Source organism: Haliotis asinina, chromosome 2 (assembly GCF_037392515.1).
Source record: "Haliotis asinina isolate JCU_RB_2024 chromosome 2, JCU_Hal_asi_v2, whole genome shotgun sequence".
NCBI lineage: Eukaryota > Metazoa > Mollusca > Gastropoda > Lepetellida > Haliotidae > Haliotis > Haliotis asinina.
Window position 1 is genome coordinate 42,859,418 of NC_090281.1, and position 11,664 is coordinate 42,871,081.

General features: G+C 41.5%; 1 protein-coding gene across 2 annotated transcripts in view; it reads left to right on the forward strand.

Moving 5' to 3' along the window:
* The window catches only part of LOC137273732 (cubilin-like), a 73,226-nt gene that overhangs the window by 55,649 nt on the left and 5,913 nt on the right, over positions 1-11,664 (forward strand). For both annotated transcript variants that reach the window (XM_067806539.1, XM_067806540.1), the window contains exons 7-18: positions 3,451-3,576; positions 3,817-4,050; positions 4,599-4,697; positions 4,969-5,179; positions 5,634-5,746; positions 6,184-6,288; positions 6,679-6,841; positions 7,196-7,275; positions 8,270-8,638; positions 8,919-9,105; positions 9,541-9,725; positions 10,678-10,818. In XM_067806539.1, the coding sequence (XP_067662640.1) occupies positions 3,451-3,576; positions 3,817-4,050; positions 4,599-4,697; positions 4,969-5,179; positions 5,634-5,746; positions 6,184-6,288; positions 6,679-6,841; positions 7,196-7,275; positions 8,270-8,638; positions 8,919-9,105; positions 9,541-9,725; positions 10,678-10,818 (2,013 nt within the window). The remainder of the gene's footprint in view (positions 1-3,450; positions 3,577-3,816; positions 4,051-4,598; positions 4,698-4,968; positions 5,180-5,633; positions 5,747-6,183; positions 6,289-6,678; positions 6,842-7,195; positions 7,276-8,269; positions 8,639-8,918; positions 9,106-9,540; positions 9,726-10,677; positions 10,819-11,664) is intronic.

Sequence of the window (11,664 nt, forward strand, 5' to 3'; positions counted from 1 at the left end):
GCAGCCGCGATACTGAACCCAGTCGCAGCCGGTGTGTGTGCACTCAAGTGTAGCAAAGCCTTTTTGTTGGCCACTGGCTCATTTGCCGACATGCTAAGTTGGCTCTTTGTTTATGGCGTATAAGCCTGATAGGTGTTAATTTCAAATTGGATTTGCTCAATGATTGAAGTTGTGCATTGCATATTGTCATCAGCAGATAAGCAGACGACAGACATATTGGTGTGAATAAACCAGACATTGAGTTTTCTCTGTGACAGCGTCTGCTTATCACAATCCAAATGTTTTTTTTATGTATTGAGTAGATTATTTACTTGTTTGTGTACACAACCAAGATTAGACTACTGCTCACAACCTCATACTCCAGGAAGGTATACAGTTTCAAGCTTCGCGAAACTACTCCCTGCACATGCATTATGAGCGCAGCACAGCTGGTGAAACCACTTTTTCCATTATCACTGGGGGAAAATAATTAAATTGTTTGAACTTTGATTTTGCAAGGTTTTTTTTATCGCGTTTGGTTTCCAACTTCATATGTTGAATTGTCATTTTTGATGATTTGTTTCAGTTAGTACGTACCGAAAAGTATCAGAATGTGCAAAGTTGTGTTTCATGTTGCATGTGACCTTGAAACATTGTGTCAGGATCTTCAATATATTGTTACTGATTCAGCGTGTATGTGACTATGTACTCACTCTTTGAAAAATGCTGGCAACAACATGATTATTTGTTGGTGTGTGTAACAGTATCTTGCATGTGATATACATTCTACCAGTTTGTCAACAGCACTGAACATATAGACCTCTTTAAGAATAGATGATGATCATGATCATGATCATGATGATCATGATGATGATGATCATCCTTCGCAGGCAAAGATGATCATGCCTTTATGACTTCATGTCACCAGAGGTGTGCATTAACATGGCTCATTAGACCAATCCTTGCTCGTAAGTGTCTGTTGCAGTATGTACATGGAATGTGTGAGACTGAATCAGGCTGGGAGGTGGAATTGTCATTGTCTTTTTTTTCCTGTCGTTTCTGTATTTTGTGCCTGATGCATCTCTCTGAGTGAGGAATGTCACACTGCTTGAGACGGTCCTTGTGGGGAGGGGACTGTCGTCTATTCGGTGCGTCTATTCGGTGCGTGTGGCTGGCCCATCAGAGCTGAGAGCACATCAGGATGGCATAGATCCATCTCAGCCCGCTCGAGTACTTCAGTGTCTGGCACTCTGTCCTGCCACTTTGCACGGGTCCTGATACATCTCATGCGGAAAGCGTTCAGTTGTCAGGCACATTTAGCTCACAGTCTACAAAAAGGAAGTCCCAGCCTATCTCTCCATGGACTTTCATCTTGGTCAGCAGTCTCTGAGGATTAAAGAGTGGTGAGCGTCGCCATCTCAGAAGGCATCATTCATCATTGCAGTGAACGTTATGCTGAACAAGGCGGGGACCAACACACAGCCCTGCTTTATCCTGTCGGTGACAGGGAATGGCAGGGTGTATACGCTGTGGTGCTGCACACTTGCGTTCCTGCCATCATGGAACTGTTACCAGGGAAGCTGAACTTGACTATGATCTCTTGGTGTTGAAGGCTTTAGTCAGATCCACAAAGGTGGTGTACAGTCCAGCGTTCTGCTCCTAGAGATTCAAAAAAATTTTTATAAGCCACTTGCCCTGATTTTTATGACACAGTTTTGATAATGTAATTATGGAAGAATAAATCAACATGTTAAGCGGACTATTTATTGAGTGATGAACAGCAAAGAAAGGTAACTCAGCTGTATTATCATTGTGAAATGTAGTAGCTACATTTTCAGCAGATAGGAAATGGAATCCAGGTGTATTTGGAGGTTGAAACCACAAGCAGAAACTATATTAAATAATTAAATTATTATTAAAGAAAGATACCCATGTAGATTTGATGCCTGAAAACTGATTTGTCCGGGGCATCTGGTGATGGGATTTTTGAACTCCTGTGCTCCTGACAGGTCTCTTGTAGTTGTCGGGCTGCAAAGATATGTCCACTGTGCCACGTCCTGAGCAAAATCAGCACAGGCTCTTGAGGAGCAGGTCGTATTCGAGGTGAAGGTTGAGGTGGGTAAGCAGAACTCAAGCCAATATCTTCCCAGCAATGGAGAGCAGAGATGTTGCAGTGGTTGTTGGATTCGTTTCTGTTCCCTTTGCGTTTGTAGAGGTGTATGATAGAAGCATCTTTGAGTTCCTATGGCACATTTTCTTGTGACCACATGTCATTGTATAGGCTTGTAAGACTCACAATCAGTTTTTGGGCACCAAAAGTTTTGAAATCATGGTGGATGGAATTGGCGGTAGGTACCTTGCTGGTTGATAGGTGCTTGATGGCTTTTGCAACTTGCAACTTCTTCAGAGAGGGGTAGGGGGAGTAGTTCTACCAACAGTACTTGTAGCAGCTGTTGATGGTTTCGTCATTGATGGTAGATGGACAGATGAGGATGTTGTAGTGCTTTGCCCAACACTCAAGAATTTTCTCTTGCAGGAAATCATCTTGTTCCCATCATTGCTAAGGAGATGGGAGGATCCAGACGAGGTGGAACCATAGATGGCCTTGAAGGCACTATAATTCTTCCTGTCAGCTCAGTCTGTGCTGTTCTTTGGCTGTGTTGAAAGGCTCTTTCTTAGATATGGAGGAGGAATCATTGAGACATGCTCCTTTGTGATGTGATACGGATCAATGGTTAATTTGGATATCAGCAGATGGTGTTCTGTCCAGCACTCTGCTCCACACAAGGTCTTCATGACACTCATGTCCTCTCTGTCCCAAACTTGCCTGACAATGATGTAGCCCAGTAGATACCATTGTTTGGAGTGGGTGCATCCTTGATGTTGGTGTTGGTAATGAGAAGGTCATGTACAACACAGGTTTCCAGGAGGAGTCCATTGCTGTTACAGTTGCCCATGTCATCTATCCCTAGCACTCACTCCAACAATGAGTGGTCTCTGCTGACTGAGGCATTGAAGTCGCAGTGGATGATATGTTTGTCTGATCAGGGTGCAGTGAAGAAGGCGTCCATCAGATCTTCACAGAATCTGTCCTTCACCTTTTTCTGGGTTAGTCATGGTTGGGGCTGATCACTGTGGCAAATCTCCTCTTAGATACTGTTCGAGATACAACCATCCTTCATGCAATTTATTCAGTGTGTTGATGTGCAGCCCACGAAAACCAACAGTAGATACTCAGACAGACTATTTCCTCAACAGTTTTTAGTTTAGGTCCAGTCATGTTGGCTTCTGACTGTTTGTGTCTCAGGTGAAATATCGCTGAAGAACATGTGAAAGAAAAACTTTAAGTTAGACTGGTACAGCATTTCAAGCACAGTATGAAGCAGTTGAATAAGTGGAAGCTCACTTGTAAAAAGACATTGTTTTAAATGTGAGGTACCCTGTAAATACAGCTTGGGCTTCTGTTTGCAGGATCTGCTACTGCCAAGCTCCCTGATGACTTCATCGCCATGGCCATGGAGATCAATGTGACCTTCACCTTGGCTAATTCCAGTGTTACTCAGACATTTGTTGCTGTCTACACCATGGTGGATGAATGTGAGTAAAGATGAACAACACTAGCATTGAGTGAATATAGACGTCAACACCAGCTTTTTAGTGTAACAGCACTTGTATTAGGGTGGGCATGACCAACACTAGCACTAAGGTGAATACAAACAACAGTAACGTAATAGTGACCATAAACAACATGAACAACACTTTAGTAGCACAGAGGTTAATAACAACACTTTAGCAGCATGACGGACATGAATAATGTGACAGTTTCTCTTGTTTCAGACTGCAGTAGCATTATTGATGTGAACAACAATGAGAACATCTCTGTGATGGTACCAGGAGACAGATCTCCCCTGACAGACTGTCGCTGGATCCTCCATGCACAGCCAGGGCACACACTGATGCTCAACATTACCACGCTCAGAGTGCTGCCAGGTGCCGACAAGGTTATCATCACCGACGGGGGCTCCTTGGCATCACCACTCATGTCCCAGATGGAGAATCTCCCTACTGAAGGTCAGCTCATTTCTGATCAATACACCTGTCAGTGTGTCAGAGTTTGGGAATCGGTAACTAAATCCACTATCAAGTATTGAAAGACTTGTGGTGAACGATTATCAATTATTAATCCAAATATATATATTTATATTGTAATCACCAATTTTAAAGGTATTATCTCAAATTAATGTTAATGTATTCATTTTCTGTTTATTTATGAAATAACTATTTTTGAGTATATCTCATTCACAAAAGATGTAAAATTTATTCATAGACAGGTTTCAGTTATGTTTACTGTTACGATGAATACAAGGTTATGAATACAATGTGCATAGCTTTAGACTGTTGAGCACTTAATTGTCCGTGAATGTTCAACAAGCTTAATGGTTAGTTTATTTCATTCAAGTTTGTTATACCGAAACAGCAATTCTGATGAAACGAAAACACTTTTTTTATAATAGATAATTATTTTTAATCCTTCTTTCGCTTAATTTTCAATTATTTTCAATCATCGGAACACCACTAGTCTGCTGTCTGACAGAAAACTGTCACTGATCTTGCCTCAGGTGACCTGGTGACCAGCTCTGGGAGTGAGCTGTGGATAAGGCTTGTGGTCGGGGATCTACCAGGGGACAGGAAACTGGCTGTGTATGTTGCTGAACAAGGTCAGTACTAAATCAAACAGACCTAGATTAAGGCATTATTGTATAGCATGCAGCAGAAGTGTTTTGTTCCATGACTGCTATCACTTAGTGAAGTGTACAACTAAAATATGCAGCACAGACCTTGCATGTCCCAGGTTGCATGTCTTAATTCTGTTCTGTTTCGAAACGTACACAGTGTTTTCCCTGCAAATAGAACCCAGACAAACCAGGAGATATATGCTGTTCTCCTTTGATAGTTATGTCTGTTTTCATGTGCATATGTCTGTAACAGCCAACGGTGGCAGGTTCCTTGGCAGCGGCAACATCACCTTGAAACCTAACCCCGACAACCAGACTGCCAATGCCCTGTACTACCAGTTCTCAGCCCCACGGGGCCAACAGGTCCAAGTCACCCTGTCCCAGAACAACCTGATGTTCCCTCTGGCCTCTCTGGACTTCTATGATGGCCTGCAGCCCAAGAACGACCTTCTGGTGTCCTTCACGTGAGTAGACAGGGCTTGCACCACTGATAAATTGTCAGTGGACAGGGGAATGTCTTCAGAGGTTGGAATAATTTATAGTTGACAGTGCTGTCTTCAGAGATCTGATTAATTTATAGTTGGCAGGGGAATGTCTTCAGAGATTTGATTAATTTATAGTTGTCAGGGCTGTCTTCAGAGATTTGATTAATTTTCAGTGGACAGAGGATTGTTTACAGAGATCGGATTAATTTTCAGGGACGAGTCTGTCTTTAGAGGTCTGATTGATTGTCAGTGATTGGGGGAGACTATTTAGAGGTCTGATTAATTGTCAGTGGACACTGCACTCTTTCGTTAGTGATTATTTTGTGTCAAACCTGAGATAACTAGAGGTATTTACATAGGTCTGTTAGATTTGACACAGTGGGGTTTTTTCTTCATCACATCTGAACTGGTTGGTACTGATTGATGTTAACAGGACCGATAAACAAGCATTCCCAGTGACGTCGCCTAGCAACACGCTGCTGATGGTGGCCAGGAACTTCAGTCAGAGGGAAAACTTCAGTCTGGAGTACCAGGCTGTGGACCAAAGTCAGATATACTTCATTTTGATGTATAATGTATAGTTAGAGGACCAGTGTATTCAGCTGAGAAGGCTGAGGTCCAAGATACTTCATGTAGAAGTCATAGTTTACTGTTTAGAGGACCAAACTTACTGCTTTGATGTTCTCCAGTTCTTTAGTTTCTGTAAATTTCTTTTTAAGTATTCTGCTTACAGCAAGTTTCCTGAATACACACTTACAGGTAGTTTGCAATCCTTAAATTTGCCGTCAGACCCTGCTTCGACCTACAGGCTTTAAACTCTGTAGACCCTGAATGAAGTCTGCATCCCAACTTTGTTCAAGTCAAACCAATATAAATATAAGAGATTATACTGTACACAGTTTTACACTGTTTCTACAGCATCAATGAACAAAGCCTATGGCCAGCCCTGGTTGGTCTTGTTGATTATTGATGTTGTCGTACAGGTTGCAATGTTGTGTCATCTGGAATCAGGGGAGACTACTCTTTGAACCCTGAGGCTGTAAATGGAACACTGTGTCGCTGGACGATCACACCAGCGAGTCAGCAGGGTGAGTGAGAGCATCCATCTCGGTGTTCCAGAACACAATACAGGTAGTGGATGTAAGAGGCAATAAATGTAGAACAACATCCTAATGGTGGAGATATGATCACTGTGCATCATACAGATTGAATATAGCTGAGTGTGGTATTAATCATCCGAAACATTAAGTAAATAAGCATTAAGCAACAACAGATTCCATGTCAGCAGTATTTTTTAGGTTATTATTCTACTTGTTTTTGGTTTGTTTTTTTTAATTCAGTACGATTATGTTTAAAAATACAATTTTGCACTCTTCTACAGACATATCCACTGTTCTCAAAACAGTTTGCATGTAGCTTCGATGTTCATGATATTTGGACTATCATAAATAATAGATGTGTCTTCTCTTGATTGCCAGGCACCGTGTCTCTGAGAGTTACAAAGCTGAGTCTCTCTGTCAATGAGACTGTGACCATATACAGTGGGATCATGGAGTATGGTATGACCCTGGCAATATTTGACCTGACCAATATGGACCAGCAACTGCCCAAGTTCAGTGCTCCAGCCAGCAAAGGCATTGAGTAAGGACATTCAGTCTTGTGTGAAGTATATGTGTGTACAATATATAAAGGCACCTAGCTAGGAAACAGTATACCACAAACATAGCTAGGGAACAAGGTGTATTAAACACTTGGCTGGGAACAAGGTGTTGTAAACATGTAGCTGGGAAACATGGTGAAATGTTATGGCTGCCATAATTTTTTTCTGGCTTGTAACTGAATGGATAGACTATGTTTTGGCTCACAAAATTTTTAATCTTGCACTGTTAATTTGATTTTCAAGAGCTATAAGTAATTAAGCCATAGATATCATTTTATATATAGAGCATATATCCATGCTAATAGTACAGACTATGGAACATGTTTATGTAACAGACTTGTGTACAAGTCCAACAACTCCTGCAAGAACTGTACTGCTCCAGTGGTCATGGCAACATATACAGTGTCACAAGAAGGTGGGTACATGGTAGATTGCTGAAGACAGGAGACGTGTTCAGAATACCTGTCATCCCTGTCACCTGCAATATATTAAGCAGATAAATTATCATTCAAAATTCAGATGTGTAGTGTCAGTGAGGATATTTTTAAATTCTCACTGATTATCATGGTTTATAGCTAAAATGGATAGAATTATCATTAAAACGACCACACGTTATCAGAAATGAGCGGTCCACTGTAACTTGATAATGCCCACAAAATGCTTAACGACGGACCATTATCAAGCCCGTTGTTAGGTGACGTCATAAGTATCACCTACGGCTCGTTTGAACTTGGGTTCATTATTGACCATATACTCTGGATCACATTCGTCACATGTGCTTGTGCCATTATGCACTTTCCTGCCTGTGCCAACCATAACAATTGTACCATAAATGACAACATACAGCAATGAAAATCTCTACTTGAAGCCTATCATTGTTGATCACTGAAAATAATGGCGGCTTGAAGTATGAGCATAGGCCAATAGTGACGTCATTTGTGTTGTTCTATGACGTGTCTATGTTTGAAAATGTGTGTCAGTGACCTCCGTTGTTTTGTTGTTGGCTGTAAATGCTTCTAAACTGATACCACTGTTTTTGTTCTTATTTTATTAAAACTTCTATACATTTTAGCTATAATGACGGTAACAGTATTTTTCAGGGCATTATCATTTGCAGAAGCCCTCGGTCGTTTCAACTGCCCTCCTTCGTCGGGCGGTTAATGAAAGACCTCGGGCTTCTGCAAATGATAATGCCCTGAAAAATAGCGTTATCCTTATAACAGTTGTGGACTTCCATTACCCCAAATGTAATGAGTTGTGATTCACGAAAAAGCATCAAGACAGTGGTCATTTAATTTTAGTTGCTAACAGGTAGAAAGAGCAAGTGATCAGGACAAGCAGTGAATTTAAACAGGAGTGTATAGAAACTTAATGTTGTACAGTGCTCATGGTGTTTCTTCCTATGGCAGTGTGTGGAGGCCTGCTGACTAAGGCAGCTGGACAACTGACCAGCCCAGGCTACCCCGGAGTCTACCCCCTCAACTCGGAATGTGTCTGGGACGTCACCAACACCACCTCCAACACCACCTCAAATACCACATCCTCACAGCTCTTCTATCTCTCCTTCAGTACCTTGCAGCTAGGTCAAGGTCACTTTGTCCGAGTCAAGGACACAAATAATGGGACTTCACAGATGCTGGCCCAGTATGGAGGGATGGTGAAGCCAAATGACCTCATTGTGGCTGCAGAGTCCACCAGTGTACAATTCACTGCCAGATCACCCAAGAATGGCCCCTTCACCCCAGGGCAAGGGTTTGCAGCAAACTACTGGAAACTGGGTTTGTACAATCATTCTAGAAATGTAATCATTTGGATTTTATTGTTTTAAAGTCCCAAGAATGTTTACTATCCATCCAGCTCACTGTATGCAGTTTGACTGATAGAAGGCTTTTAGGAGCTGCAGTCTTCTTATAAAGGCAGCTGTTTCAGTGAGTGGTGATATTAATCCTTTATGTCAAAGAACCTAGTTTGGTTTCAGTTAAGTGGTTCAAGGTTTTCTTACATTTAGGAATCTAGACAGTTCCTGCATCCTCACCCTGAGTTTGTCCTTGGTTCCAGACTGTGGAGGAAACTACACCACAGACTCCCCCACTGGGCAGTTTCATAGCCCTGGCTACCCCAAACCTGTCACCAAGAGCTCAGTGTGTGTCTGGATTGTAGAGTTACCTGCCCATGGCAAGAACAGCACTGTGCGCAACTCGGTTCAGTTCAAGCTGACAGTCACAAGCACAGACAAGAAGCAGCTGTAAGTTCATGGTCACTGTCCTGTCTACTCAGTTTTACAGATTTGTCTTTACCTGTTCATTACCTCGATTGTGATAGTTTGTGTGATTTATATGAAATATGTAGTTCTTATGGCATGTGGTATGAATCATGGTGTCCATTTGACATGAATCATGGTGTCCATTTACCATGAATCATGCAGTCGATTTGCAATCATGGTGTCCATTTGACATAAATCGTGTCCATTTGACGTGAATCATGCAGTCGATTTGACGTGAATCATGGTGTCCATGAAGGTTCTTGTGTATAGCAAGTCCAGAATGCCAGGATTGTTTTTCCAAGTGTTGTACTTACTTTGATTACAGAGTCTGTTATAGGCACATCTGTTTGCTTCACATTGAAGATTGTGAATACTGGAATTATTGTTCAGATTTGTTTAAATGCCTTGTTTCATCAGTGCTTCGTTGGCCATCCATGACGGAGGGTCCATTAGAGACCCGCTATTGCCAGTTGTTTTCAAGAAGACTGAGACTGGAAATATCATTGCTCGCACCAATGTCATCCTAGTCATGTACAACTACACCGCTACCAAAGCCCAAGATGGAACCGGACTGGGATTCTCTCTTAACTTTAGTGCCTTCAGTAAGTAGAACACAGAACATTGAATCAGCCCTAGGTTGTAAATGGACATCATGTTGTCAAACAACCTTACAATGGATGTGTAGGTTAGTATTCATTCATCTTGGGTTTCTTTATGAAAGTGGAAAATTTGGTCAAGAGAGGTAATCTACCAATGTTCTCCAATGTTAGTAACCTCCTAACCACATGGTCTGGACAAGGTAGCATTAGGACAGATGTACACAGTCAAACATAGCAGCATAGGATATTAGACACATTAGGGAGAATTACTTACCTAGCAGACAGTCAGTCAGACAAATAAATATTAAGGAAACAATGAATCAGACATAGTATGGAAACAGTGAATTAAACAATGCAACAGTTGATTTGACATGCATATAAGACTAGAAATATTATTTTTTACACATTGCTGCAGTATTGCATCAAGGCTGTGTGATTGTGGGATTCCCCCTATTAACGTACATCTCAGACAAAGAATAAATGTTGTTACGCGACCTGTCACACAATACAAATGACCAGGTACCTATCATGTTATGTTAACTCATGCACTTCCGTAACGTGTGTGTGGTAAACAAGACACCCTTCTTCAGTCGGAAGTGAGGAGTCCAGATCAGTGGAAGTTCCCCATGATGCTGCTTTGCAGCATGGAAAGCTTAGAAAGCGAGATGTTTATGTCACAAGTGTTGAACTAATGGCCTGGTAAGAAACCTAATGTGAATTGTTAAGTAGTGTTGTGATGGCATCAGCATAACAGTAAATGCCTAGTTTTAGTCAGTATGTGATCCCCTGGTATGAGAATCTGGGTGTAGCAGCTGCAGATATGACAACAAATCTGACGTTCCAAACACCTACACAGCTACAAAGGAGGGTGCATGCACAGCTATGTTAGGTTGTGTGAGACTGTTGCCAACACAGACATGGTACTTCTTCACCCCTTGCACTGTTTTTGTTCCAGGCTGCAACAAGAGCCAACAATGTGGTGGGGACGGAATCTGCATTCACCCTGACTGGGTGTGTAACGGAGTGGACAACTGCGGGGACATGACAGATGAGAAGAGCTGTAACGGCACCGGCCCTGTTGATCGCTCTGGTCTGGGTGAGTAGTTGGATATCAAGATTTCTTTTCAGGTAACTGGTCCTGCTAGTAGAAGAGAGCAAGTGTTTTTATACATTGTTTGACACAAATCCACCTCCAAGTCTTACATAAGCAGCAGGATGATGGGATAGCCTCGTAGTTAAATCGTTCGCTTGTCACAACAAAGATCTGGTATAACAGGCCAACCTTTCACCCTGGCCAAAACTTCCCCCAGGAAACATTGTCCTAGGACAAACTTTCCATTGGGAAACTCTGGCCAAGGCCAAAACTTCATCCCCCTAGGCTTTAATCTTCCTAGACCAAATATTAATTTTGTCCTAAGCCATACTTTCCCCACCCTTAAATCAACTTTAAAGGCTATTTTTCCCACCCTTGTTCTTATATCAAAAGGAAGCTAAATCCAGAAATATATTTAAGGAGTAAGAGAGAGAAAAATGAATGATTTCTTTCCATTCAATACCAAACAACTGAAGGTGAAGCATCAATCTGATTGTTATGTATGCAATGGGCCTTTTAGCTTAACAGGAAATTAAAGACAGTAGTTTTGTATCAATATGTCTATGTGACATGAGTACTGAACCACTGGTAAAAATAATCATGTTTGAACCAACACAATTACCTAATTCCAAATTATTAAAAATAATGTAATATTGCAAACTAAATACCCAGTTTTCACTTGTATGTCCATGCCCATCAAATGTACGATTGAATGTTTACATCTTATGGTGACATAATTTGGACAGATGACACGATATCTATATCAAATGTACGATTGAATGTTTACATCTTATGGTGACATAATTTGGACAGATGACACGATATCTATATCAAATGTACGATTGAATG